This window comes from Oncorhynchus mykiss, chromosome 19, assembly GCF_013265735.2.
Source record: "Oncorhynchus mykiss isolate Arlee chromosome 19, USDA_OmykA_1.1, whole genome shotgun sequence".
NCBI lineage: Eukaryota > Metazoa > Chordata > Actinopteri > Salmoniformes > Salmonidae > Oncorhynchus > Oncorhynchus mykiss.
In genome coordinates, this window is record NC_048583.1 from 48,316,328 (window position 1) to 48,330,223 (window position 13,896).

The 13,896-nt window shown below is 43.7% G+C and overlaps 1 protein-coding gene across 1 annotated transcript in view; it reads left to right on the forward strand.

Annotated features, from left to right (window-relative positions):
* LOC110498372 (AT-rich interactive domain-containing protein 1B) overlaps window positions 1–13,896 on the forward strand; it is a 331,437-nt gene that overhangs the window by 65,216 nt on the left and 252,325 nt on the right. The window contains exon 3 of the mRNA XM_036954974.1: window positions 3,451–3,615. Within this exon, the coding sequence (XP_036810869.1) occupies window positions 3,451–3,615 (165 nt within the window). The remainder of the gene's footprint in view (window positions 1–3,450; window positions 3,616–13,896) is intronic.

Sequence of the window (13,896 nt, forward strand, 5' to 3'; positions counted from 1 at the left end):
ATCAGAAGCTTCTAAAGCCATGACATCATTTTTTGGAATTCTCCAAGCTGTTTAAAGGCACTGTCAACTTAGTGTATGTAATCTTCTGACCCACTGGAATTGTGATACAGTGAATTATAAGTGAAATAATCTGTCTGGAAACAATTGTTCGAAAAATGACTTGTGTCATGCACAAAGTAGATGTCCTAACCGACTTGCCAAAACTAAAGTTTGTTAACAAGAAATTTGTGGAGTGGTTTAAAAACGAGTTTTAATGACTCCAACCTAAGTGTATGTAAACTTCCAACTTCAACTGTATGTGTTGAAGCCAGGAGATGACAGTTACTTACTTGACAATCATCGGCTGACAAAATTGCTTGACTGCCACAGCCCTATTTGAGGGTATCAAAAATATAACATTTTCTTGAGACAATATGTGTGGGCATAGGCAGACATTGCAATTTGAGGATGCATTTTATGCATATTCTATATAGGTTATTCAATAGGCTACATCTGTCGGTACAGAGTTTGATTGAGGAAATGATGACGTAATTGAAAACTTCTTATGGCTGCAGGGGCAGTATTGAGTAGCTTGGGTGAAAGGTGCCCAGAGGTGCCCAGAGTAAACGGCCTGCTCCTCAGTCTCAGTTGCTAGTATATGCATATTATTATTATTATTATTATTAGATAGAAAACACTCTGAAGTTTCTAAAACTGTTTGAATGGTGTCTGTGAGTATAACAGAACTCATATGGCAGGCAAAAACCTGAGAAGAAATCCAAACAGGAAGTGGGAAATCTGAGGTTGGTCGATTTTCAACCCAGCACCTATCGAATACACAGTGTGATATTGATCAAGTTGCACATCGTAGGGCTTCCACTAGATGTTAACCGTCTTTAGAAACTTGAATGAGGCTTCCACTGTGTTGTGGAGCCGGATGGGAGCTGTTTGAGTCAGTGGTCTGGCATAGAGCCAGATCTAGGTCATACGCATTTCACATGATATAGCGACCTGCGTTCCATTGCTTCTCTACAGACATAGGAATTCTCCGGTTGGAACATTATTAAAGATTTATGATAACATCCTAAAGATTGATTCTATACGTAGTTTGACAAGTATCTTCGACCTGTAATATAACTTTTTGAAGTTTTTGTCTGACGTTCGGCTGGACTTGCACGAGCGTTTGGAGTTGTGTACTAAATGCGCTAACAAAAGTAGCTACTTGGACATAAATAATGGACATTATTGAACAAATCAAGCATTTATTTGCGATTCCTGGGATTCCTGTGCATTCTGATGAAGATCATCAAAGGTAAGGGAATATTTATAATGTGATTTCTGGTTTCTGTTGACTCCAACATGGCGGATAATTGTATTTTATTTCTGAGCGCTGTCTCAGATTATTGCATGGTTTGCTTTTTTAAAGTTTTTTTGAAATCTGACACAGTGGTTGCATTAAGGAGAGGTATATCTATATTTCCATGTCTAACAATTGTATTTTCATCGACATTTATCATGAGTAAAACAATATAAGATACATGTATGTTTGAGGAATTTAAATTATGAGATTTCTGTTGTTTTGAATTTGGCGCTCTGCACTTTCACTGGCTGTTATCATATCGATCCCGTTAACGGGATTGCAGCCCTAAGAAGCTAACTTCTTGGTGACAGGGTGGCAGTATTGAGTGAGCTTGGATGAATAAGGTGCCCAGAGTAAATAAGGTGCCTGCTACTCTGTCCCAGATGCTAATATATGCATATTATTAGTAGTATTGGATAGAAAACACTCTGAAGTTTCTAAAACTGTTTGAATGATGTCTGTGAGTATAACTGAACTCATATGGCAGGCAAAAACCTGAAAAAATACAACCAGGAAGTGGGAAATCTGAGGTTTGTAGTTTCATTTAAGTGATTGCCTATCCAATATGCTGTGTCTATGGGGCCAGATTGCACTTCTCAAGGCTTCCAGCAGATGTCAACAGTCTTTAGAAAGTTGTTTGAGGCTTCTATTGTGGAAGGTGGTTGAATAAGAGCTGTTTCAACAAGTGGACTAGGCTGTGGCCAATCAGTTGTTTACTGCGTGGTCACGCGGGCGCGCCGTTCCTTCTTTTTCCTCTGTAATGTTATGATATTTTTAAAAATTTGGTCATATAATTATTGGCAACTTATAATATTGTCATACAATTATATAAAACATTTATATGGGTTTCATACCAATGTTTTGTAAAAATAGCCTCTGAAATATCTGTAAAGTGACCATAAATGTCTACATTGTTGTTTTCTTGGAAAGCTGTGAGTGCTATTATATGATATAATATCAGTAATTGTTGCATTTACAACTTTATCAAATGATGTCAGCCAGTGTCTGGCTGTGGACTGACTGCATAGTTTAAACGGAATGTTGGCATGTTGGCAGTTAACTTGAAAAATGTACGGAATCATTCCGTACAGACTGGCTGACTAGCTAGCTAACAAACATACAGTGCAAATAAATTCTTCAAATTCATTATTTTACACAATATCTTATCACAGCACTGTCAATCCTTGGTTGACCAACTCCCTGGCCAAAATAGCTGACATTCATCCCATCATAAGAAGGTTCATGACCATTCTAGTATTCTAATTCCAAATTCTATAGTCCCAGTCAGTATTAGGGTGCGTTTGTAAATTGACTCTGGAGTGCCATGGGGCACTCAGAGTGTGCGTTCGTAAATTGTGAGCGTTGTCAGATTGTCAGATCGTAAATTCAGAGTGTTTCACTCTCGGAGTGTTCAGAGCGCATACTGGACGCTCTGGCCGATGAGTATGGTTGATCCGAGCGTTCTGACCTCACAACCGCAGTCAAGCACCCAAGCTAACTTCCTAAAGTTAGCTAGCTTGCTAGCTACTTCCAGACATAAATGAGAGAACACCACACTCTGGCCATTTTTCTACAAGAGCTGGTTAGGCTGCTTTTATGTTATTCAGAGGGTTGGTGTCTGTAACTGTGCTGCTGGCAACAATTTAATTACGCTTTATTGCAGACATTGGCCCTTTTCAACAGGTGTTGAGCTTTTGTAAATTCATCAGTTATTCTGCGCTCTGGCACACTCAGACGAGAGTGCTCTGAAATCGGAGTAGATAGCAAAAGGGAATTTACAAACGTACCCTTAGATGCAATTAGTGAGTGCAGTGGTGTAGTACCATTTTTTTAGGTGAGGGAGCGCAATGTCTTTTTAAGAACAAATTCTTATTTACAATGACAATCTAGGAACAGTGGGTTAACTGCCTTGTTCAGGGGCAGAACAACACATTTTTACCTTGTCAGCTCAGGGATTTGATTTAGCAACTTTTTGCTTATAGGTCCAATGCTCTAACCACTAGGTTATCTGCCGCCCCATAGCCCCTCTAGTAATTTAATAGGATATCTATGGTTCCAGCAGAGGGTAGGTGCTAGCTACTCTAACTGTTGTATGATTGGTTGTATTCCAGCAGGGTCCCCCCCAGTATGGCCAGCAGGGTATAGGAGGATACAGCCAGCAGCAGCAGCAACAGCAGGGAACGACCCCGGGACCCTACTTCAGTCCCCCCCAGCAGAACCCTACCGCCCCCCCTTCACAGCCCCCCTACCTGCTACCCCACGTCCCACCTCAGCAGGTAAGACATCGCTTCGGATAGAAGTTCACCTTATGCACAGATCTAGGATCAGTTTACTTTCCCCAAATATGAACATTTATAGTCAGTGGGTAAATGTAAAACTGTGTAGATCAGTGTCTAAGGGCCACGTTGTTCTGTTCTGTAAGGACTGCTATCCTAGAATGCTTTTCTCCCACATAGGCCTCCTGTGGTGTGTGTGTGTGTGTGTGTGTGTGTGTGTGTGTGTGTGTGTGTGTGTGTGTGTGTGTGTGTGCGTGTGTGTGTGTGTGTGTGTGTGTGAGAAGGCATTAGCCTCCTTCTCAGTAATGCTGGCATTGTTTCCCACTGTCGGACAAGAGTCTGGCTCGGTCCCCACAGGTCTGATGAGTCGTCCAGATTAATCATGAGGGCTATTTCTGGCGTCTCCTGCTTCCCCTACCTGTGCACACGCAAACGCAGTCACATACACACAGACACACAGACACACAGACACACACACATACACACGCACGCACGCACGCACGCAGGCACACACACACACACACACACACACACACACACACACACACACACACACACACACACACACACACACACACACACACACACAGTGGGACCACATAGACAGATCTCGGTCCAGGCCTCTCACGTTGATGCTGTCAGCCGTGTGGCCTTGAGGTCTGGGGTGGGCTTACTGTCAGCCGGAACTCTGTGTGTGTGTGTGTGTGTGTGTGTGTGTGTGTGTGTGTGTGTGTGTGTGTGTGTGTGTGTGTGGAGTTAGGTGGGGCTGTTTTTTTCTTCGTATACTACTTATACTGGAAGAGAGTGAGTCCACAGTTCTGAAAAGGGAGAATGGAGGAAGGGGCGGTGGTTAACCCTGGAGGCTTGGACATGTGGATGCTGGGTTGAGTCAGTGTGGGGGGCTCCAGGATTTTAGTGAGAACCAGAACCAGAGTTCAGAAGGATATGGCCAGAGAAAGAATGCATTCAGTCAAATAGACTAGAGGATTGCGTGGGTTCTGCCCCTCTTACAAGTTAGGCTGCATTTAAACAACTTTGGATTACACAGTCCAGCTGAGTCTTTCACAATGTGGGCTGGGAGGTTAGCACTCTCTCTCTCTCTCTCTCTCTCTCTCTCTCTCTCTCTCTCTCTCTCTCTCTCTCTCTCTCTCTCTCTCTCTCTCTCTTTCTTTCTGCAGACTGGAGCAAGGTTAGGTGGGTCAGCCAGGCTCAGGGCTATTTGGATTGAGGAATACTGAATGAGCTAGCCAGCGCAGAGCCTACTACCCACTGTTCACACACTGGTTAAATCAACGCTGTTTCCACGTCATTTCAATTAAATTGTGTTGAACCAACGTTGAATAGACGTTGAATTGACGTCTGTGCCCAGTCGGTTCAGCACACAGCCCACTACAGCACACAGCCTGCATGCCTTGGCCCCAGGATTACACTCCATACCTATTTGGGGCTCTAAAGATTTGGTGCAAAATATTATTAGGTCAGTGGAAGATGTAGAGTAGTCTAAGAAGGTGGAGGGTGGAGGTAAGATGGATTATGGTTTCTGCAATGTTCCAATACAAAAGGAGTGTGTGTGCGAGCATGTGTGTTTGTTTTACAATAGAGAAAGTACTACCTTCGTTCCCCCTGACCTATGTTATTGTGGCTGTATGATTGGGAGCTCATCTCAGCTCCCAATCATAAAGAAAGGTCACCATTCAACCTTTTTACAGCATTCTGTGCCGATCAATGAAAACACTGTAAGAGAGATTTGGATGTCATTGTGGTTGTGACCCCTCTCCCAAGACCTCTACTTACCAAAGGATAGAAGTTCCACCCTGTGTGATTAGGGTGGTTAGCCGTTCCTCTCCACATCCATGAGCCCAGGTGAGAGGACATCCTTCACTTGATTGAGTGATTGCAGCTTCTTTGACATCATATTTGCTGTGAAACTCAAGGTTCCTTCAGAAAAGGCAGGAAGCCTAGTGGTTAGAGCGTAGGACTAGGAACCGAAAGGTTGCAAGACCGGATCCCTGAGCTGACCAGGTAAAAATCTGTCGAACTGCACCTGAATAGGCAGTTAACCCACTGTTCATAGGCCGTCATTGAAAATAACAATTTGTTCTTAACTGACATTCCTAGTTAAATAAAGGAAATTAAAAAATGGCTATTAGCCTTATTTTATAGCCCTCTGAAGGGCAAGTGCTCTTTATTGGACAATGTTTCACTGGCTTTGTGATTCTGACCTATCAGCTGATGCTTCAAAACATCTCAGAAATACACCTTAATTGATGAGGGGGAATGAAAACCATTGGTCTTTCTTATAGTCTCAAGTAATTCATGAATTGCTGTAAGAACTCCTAACAGCAGAGTACCTCTGACTGGTGGGTTGCTAACCTGGTCATCTTCTACCTGCTCCCTGCCTTCCTGTCACCAACGGGTCTAATTCTCTCTACATCTGCTTTGATAAGACCAAACACTCTGACATGTTCCTCTCTGCCTCCCTCACTAAGAAGGCTCTTCCCTTTATGTGTGTGTGTGTGTGTGTGTGTGTGTGTGTGTGCTCGCTTCCCCAGCAGATAGACAGACACCTTTCCTTCTCCGGCTGCCATTCTCTTATCTTCCTAGGTAGCTAGGAGTGTGTTTTGTAGTGACTGGAACATCCATGCCCAAGTTGCTACAGTATCTAGGTCCTTTATCTAACTGAAGGTTGCAGAGTGTGAAAGGACTACTCCAGTGTGAGGATTTGTGGTGTTGTTCACACTGTTACCAGGCAGGGCCATCGATTGGTTACACCTTAAGCCAGGGATCATCAACTAGATTCAGCTGCGGGCCGAATTTTCTTGGGCGAATGGTCAGGGGGCCAGAACGAAATTACAAATAACTTGTAGACTATAATTTGACCGCAAGAATCCCAAACAGATATATTTGACTAAAACATTATAATTTCAAACATTTGTAGACGATCACGTGTCTCTCTATTAGGATGTGTGAATACTTGGGAACAGATTTCCTAAATAAAAGTAACTTGGAGCTGATTTCCTGGTGTTTTTACACTCTTTTATGTCCAACAATTAATTTATTTTTTATTTTTTATCTATATATTTTTGCTCAGAAAACTTTGGGGGCCAAATAAAACCACCAGTTGGGAAACTCTGCCTTCATCTATGACAATTTGTTGTAGTTTCTGAGGAGTGACAAACAAAGATTTCACAAACAAGAAGTGTACTTTATTGCTCCTCATTTCTTCAATGAAAGTGTCCAGTCTGTTCCTCTGTGAGACTGCTTATCTCTAGGGCTGTTTCCTGTTTCCTGTATTACTTCCAACTTCCATCTTCTCTCTGAGCTGCTGCTGGCCCCACTCTGCTCTGCTGTGCTCTGCGTTGCTCTGCTCTGCTGTGCTCTGCGGTGCTCTGCTCTGCGGTGCTGTACTCTGCTCTGCTGTGCTCTGCTCTGCTGTGCTCTGCTCTGCTGTGCTCTGCTGTGCTCTGCTCTGCTCTGCTGTGCTCTGCGGTGCTCTGCTCTGCGGTGCTCTGCTCTGCTGTGCTGTGCTCTGCTGTGCTGTGCTCTGCTGTGCTTTGCTCTGCTGTGCTCTGCTGTGCTTTGCTCTGCTGAGCTCTGCTCTGCTCTGCTCTGCTATGCTCTGCTGTGCTGTGCTTTGCTCTGCTCTGCTGTGCTCTGCTGTGCTCTGCTGTGCTTTGCTCTGCTGTGCTCTGCTGTGCTCTGCTCTGCTGTGCTTTGCTCTGCTCTGCTGTGCTCTGCTCTGCTCTGCTCTGCTGTGCTCTGCTCTGCTGTGCTCTGCTCTGCTGTGCTTTGCTCTGCTGTGCTCTGCTCTGCTCTGCTGTGCTTTGCTCTGCTGTGCTTTGCTCTGCTCTGCTGTGCTCTGCTCTGCTGTGCTTTGCTCTGCTGTGCTCTGCTCTGCTCTGCTGTGCTCTGCTCTGCTGTGCTTTGCTCTGCTGTGCTCTGCTCTGCTCTGCTGTGCTTTGCTCTGCTGTGCTCTGCTCTGCTCCAAGGTTAATTAAAACACTGTCACATTGGCTGGCTGCCCGCCTTTACCGCTACTCCTGCTCTCGCTGCCACCCACGACCACCGATAGCACGCTACACGGCGCAGTGTACCCGAGGATGCCACGGCAACAACTGACTGGGAGAGGGGTGATGGAGGGAGGGAGGGAGAGAAGGGGGAGAGTGCGGGAGAGGCAGGGCTATTCAAAGTTCAATGTCATTAATTGGTCAGCATTTGAATATTAACTGAGAAATCTGTTAATTAACTGGATAATAAAAGGGCTGCTTCGATTGGGAGGGGAGAGAGGGATGAAGGGAGGGAGGGCTGTGGAAATAGAGGGCATATGGCAGAGGAAGCCGGGTGCCAGGCGATAAGAGGGACCCATCCGTGGTATAGGTTTGGCCACTGTAATTTGCAGGAGCTGCTTTAATTGTCATAACCTTTTAAATGGCATAGTTTATCAGAGTCCTCTAAATGTCCCTTCGTATCGCCACGGTAACCAGCACAGTGCTCCTATTGGCTGCCTGAAACAAGCACTTAAGCCTGATGAGTTTAGAAAAAAATAGAAAGCCGGAAAAAACGGTTAGTTAGATTTTTTTTTTTGAGGGGGGGAGGGCTTCTGTCGGTTGGATTGGGTTTTTAGTTGTGTGTTTGCACATCTGTGCTGACTGACACTTTCTAATTGCGTGTCTGGAATGCGTTGTGGTGTTTTTCTGATTTATGTTTGTATGTACCATTGTGATTCAAATGCAATTGCGAGGTGTTTTTTGAAAGGGTTTGAACAGTCTTAATCACACTGTAGAGGGTAGTATTTAGCGCTCTGGGGGGGGGGTCCCTCCCTGGCTGGCTCTCTGTCACTGGGCTGGGTAATGGTTGTAGAGCGAGGATCAGTACTGCAGCGTATAGGTATGCACCAAGACACGCACGCACTCACACACAATGGCAGAAACAGTCGGATATGGGTAGTGTATGCACACACACGTATCCTTTGAAAAGGGATTGCAACATATTAGTCTTTGCATTAACCAAAATCTGTGAGGCAGTCAGTCAGTCCGTTGTCCTTTCTACTCTAGAGGGACTGCTGCATTGTCTTTCAGTCCTGTCTGATCCAAGCTGTCAGTTTATACTGAATCTAGTTTCTGCATTACAGGCCTAAATAAGAGCTGCCATTTTCTCCCTGGCAACTCCTCTCTCTCTCTCCCTACTGTAATATTGTGCAACTTGCTGATTGCTTCAATTATGGCATCCCAATCTGAGGTGCCATTGTTGTCTGTGCTAATGATGTGCAGGACCATGAATATGGATGGCCTGCATCTCCCCTCCCCACTCCTCACCCTCTACTCTACTCTCCTCTCTGCTGCTGCCTGCCTGTCTTTGTCTGTCCCTGTTCCCTGTTCTCTGTCATGTCTCTGATGTGCTGTGCTTTGTGTACACAGACGTGCGTTTGTATTTATAAACGTCATGATTTTCCCATCCTCTGCTTTAAATATGAACGCTAAAAATATCCCCCTCAAGAACAATCAGAAGCAGACACGCACACATACGGGCGCACACACACACTCACACGCATACACACACATGGCTCAGGTGAAGCAGGCATGAGAGGATCCATCCTCTGGCCAGTGTGATTCAACTCAGTTTGGCTGTTAGAAGTGTCACTGTCTCTCTGTGGTGCTCCCATCACTCTTCTACAACTTCTGTGTGAAGTACATGACAGTACTGTGTGTATCTATGTGGTGACGCTCCATATCACCCACTGTTATATCTTTCTCCCTATTGTTCTTTCTATCTTTCTCCCTATTGTGCTCTCCCTCTTTCTCTCTCTTTCCCTCTCTCTCTCTCTCTCTCTCTCTCTCTCTCTCTCTCTCTCTCTCTCTCTCTCTCTCTCTCTCCTCTGCTTACAACATAGTCTCACTCCCCTCCTTCCCCATTTCCCACTCCCTCCCTCCTTTCTGTCCTCTCTGTGTGAAGGGGTGACAGGCATGGGGAGGTTGCCCAGTGGAAATCCGAACTAGCTGTCCTCAGGGGGCCAGGGATAGGCTGGGGCCACTGGGCTTTTTAAAGACGCGCAATTAAGCTTAATTTTTAATGAATATTAATGGAATTAGTGGCAGATTGGCGGAGATCTGCATCTGTGACGGTGTGGGAATAACATTAATTTGGTAGTCATGAGGCAGGAGAGATGGAGGCAAGGATGGATGGATGGAAGGAAAGAGAGAGAGAAGAGGAGAGGGCCCTGCCACTGACAGATACTGTATATCTTTCATTTATGAATGCTTTCTATCCATCTCCAAGCCCAGACAAACAGCCTACTCACCAGTTATCAGTCTATATATGTAATACTAACTCCTAACTCCCCATGGCTGTCTAACATAATTTCAGTCAGATTCCTGCATTCCCTCATGTACTTCAAATCCTTTTTCTTCAATACCCTCTTTTCTATTACGCTAAGATGTAGCCTTGTTAAAAACACTGTGTGTGTGTGTGTGTGTGTGTGTGTGTGTGTGTGTGTGTGTGTGTGTGTGTGTGTGTGTGTGTGTGTGTGTGTGTGTGTGTGTGTGTGTGTGTGTGAAGACAGGAATAAGTGTAGCTCCAGGCGTAAGGTGTGGAGGAGTGGATGATATTCTAGCTGCTCATCATAGCTTCTAAATTAGCTCAGAAATTACTATTTTCAAGAAAATGACTAAAAATACATGAAGCAAAATTAGACTAACCTCACTTTGGCTGTACTCATTGATTCTCTCTCTTGCTCCATCTCTCTCTCTCCCTCTGTCTCTCTCTATTGCTCTCTCTCCCACTCTCTCTCTCCCTCTGTCTCACTCTCAGTCTGTGTAATCTGAGGGAAATATGTCTCTCTAATATGGTCATACATTAGGCAGGAGGTTAGGAAGTGCATCTCAGTTTCCACCTCATTTTGTGGGCAGTGAGCACACAGCCTGTCTTCTCTTGAGAGCCAGGTCTGCCAAACTGCAGCGTTTCTCAATAGCAAGCTATGCTCACTGAGTCTGTACCTAGTCAAAGCTTTCCTTAAGTTTGGGTCAGTCACAGTGGTCAGGCTGTGGCTGTGTACTCTCTGTTTAGGGCCAAACAGCATTATAGTTTGCTCTGTTTTTTGCTCATTCTTTCCAATGTGTCAAGTAATTATCTTTTTGATTTCTAATGATATGGTTGGGTCTAATTGTGTTGCTGTCCTGGGGCTCTGTGGGGTCTGTTTGTGTTTGTGAACAGAGCCCCAGCACCAGCTTGCTTAGAAGACTCTTCTCCAGGTTCATCTCTCTGTAGGTGATGGGTTTGTTATGGAAGGTTTGGGAATCGCTTCCTTTTAGGAGGTTGTAGAATTGAACGGTTCTTTTCTGGATTTTGATAATTAGCGGGTATCGGCGTAATTCTGCTCTGCATGCATTATTTGGCCCTGTAATTTGTACACAGAGGATGTTTTTGCAGAATTTTGCATGCAGAAGTTGTATTTGTGGTCCTGGCAACTGGACCTTTTTTGGAACACCATTATTTTTGTCTTACTGAGATTTACTGTCCAGGTCTGACTGAATCTGTGCAGAAGATCTAGGTGCTGCTGTAGGCCCTCCTTGGTTGAGGACAGAAGCACCAGATCATCAGCAAACAGTAAACATTTGACTTCAGATTCAAGTAGGGTGAGACCGGGTGCTGCAGACAGTTCTAGTGCCGTCGCCAATTCGTTGATATATATGTTGAAGAGGGTGGGGCTTAAGCTGACATTTTTAACTGCACACTTGTTGTTTATGTACATGGATTTTATAATGTTGTATGTTTGTCCCCCAACACCACTTTCCATCAATTTGTGTAGCAGACTCTCATGCCAAATTGAGTCAAAAGCTTTTTTGAAATCAACAACGCATGAGAAGAGTTTGCCTTTGACATTTGCTCAGTACATTGTTTTCACTGAGGAAATGTACGAGTCTGCTGTTAATGATAATGCAGAGGATTTTCCCAAGGCTGCTGTTGACGCATATCCCACGGTAGTTATTGGGATCAAATCTGTCTCCACTTTTGTGGATTAGGGTGATCAGACCTTGGTCCCAAATATTGGGGAATATGCCAGAGGATAATGTTAAAGAGTTTTAGTGTAGCCAGTTGGAATTTGTTGTCTGTATATTTTAGCATTTCATTGAGGATACCATCAACACCACAGGCCTTTTTGGGTTGGAGGGTTTGCATTTTGTCCTGTAGTTCATTAAATGTAATTGGAGAATCCAGTGGGTTCTGGTAGTCTGTAATAGTTGATTCTAAGATTTGTATTTTATAATGTATATGTTTTTGTTGTTTGTTCTTTGTTATAGGGCCAAAAAGACTAGATAAGTGGTTTACCCATACATCTCTGTTTTGGATAGATAACTCCTCGTGTTGTTGATTGTTTAGAGTTTTACAATTTCCTCACAAGTGGTTAGTCTATGGGTTCTTCAATTACATTGAGCTGTTCCTTCTTTTTCCATAGTGTATTTCTGTATTGTTTTAGTGATTCACCTTAGTGAAGGCATAGAGGTTTTCTGGGTCTCTATGTTTTTGGTTGGATAATTTTCTCAATTTCTTTCTTAGGTTTTGCATTCTTCATCAAACCATTTGTGACTCACCACCTAGATTTGGTCTTATGTAGCAACATTTGTAATTGTGTTTTTTACATTGGATAAAAGTAGAGACTAAGAGCTACAAAATGGTATATCATACTGCATTGTTGAGGAACAATGGGAAAGTAATTATTGTAAACTTGTAAACTCACTTTTGAGAAAATGGCCTTTGAATGTTTTGGTATCTAGTGAAGAGCTCTTCTTTGTCTACACCCATTCAGCATCTTTCACACCCTCTTAAGCTTTAGCCCCACCCATCTTGTTTCACCCTCGGAGTGTTTAGAGCACAGACTTGATGCTCTGGCCAATGATTTGTTTACCTCTGGATGACATGAAAACAGCCTAACCAGCTCTGATGGCAACAATTTAATTATGCTTCTTTGCAGTTTACTGACACCTGCCATATTCACTTTAGCTTAAGACATTAAGACAACGTGTAAAATTACACGTCGCGTAATGTTATCTAACGAGCCAGCCAGCTAACTTTATCTAGCTAAACAACAATGAACATAGTGCCAAATCATGTCATTACTACAATGCATGACTATGCTGGGAGCTAACCATCCAGGTTCAATGTTAGCTAGCTAACATTAGGCTGCAACTAGCAAAGCAAACAGCTCTGGGATACGAATAACAACATCAGCTAGGGAGCCAGCCAGCTAATGTTAGCTAGCTAGCTAACAGTACACTTTAGCTTAAGACATGCAGCTAGTTAGCTAGGTAAACAATGAACTTAGCTAGGTAAACAATGTGTAAAATCATACATCACATAACGTTAGCTAACGAGCCAGCCAGCTAACCTTAGCTAGTTAAACAACAATGAACATAGTGCCAAATCATGTCGTTACCACACTGCATGAATATGCTGGGAGCAAACCAACCAGGTTCAATGTTAGCTAGCTAACATTAGGCTCTAACTAGCAAAGCAAACAGCTCTCGGATATGAATAACAACATCAGCTAGGGAGCCAGCCAGCTAATGTTAGCTAGCTAGCTAACAGTACATTTTAGCTTGAAATGAAACCACTTTCTGTCAAAATTAAAAACGTGTAATATCTGAAAATGTAGCTAGCTAACTCTAGACTATCTTACCTGTATACATCATCATGCATGATGGACGCGTCTTCCTGTCATGGATGCCATGCAACAGTTGCCGTTAGTTTGATGATGTAATCTGGAGACAGGTGTTTTCTCCATCTCTTTAGCTATCATACTCTAATTCCACTGATTTCTTGATCACTGAACTTGATCCTTCACAGGGGTGGAGCGCAATACTTACCTTATGCAGCTCCACTACACAAAACATTTTTTAAAAAGCCGCGTTCGACAGGACTACCAACACAGACTGACCAGCTCAAAAAGACAAAAGCCATCTATATGGCAGACCAATCCGAACTCCTCTCTCGGCATGCCCAGCCCACTCATTATCTCAGCCAATCATGGCTAGTGGGAAGGTTGCTGACTTTTTTTATGGCTTAACCAACAAGGATCGTAATTTAACAATTGTATTCGTATTTACAGATGGCATACAAGTATGTTATTAAGGCTCATGAAAGTTCACATGTTCGAGAAAGGCATTTCTGCCAAAAACGCATTTTGATCTAAAACATTTTTTACTTTCAAACGGCACTCCTGTGAAGTTGTGACTTGCGACAAACACCTAGTTTACTGAATCGGGTCACATTTGTCATTGTTGTTAA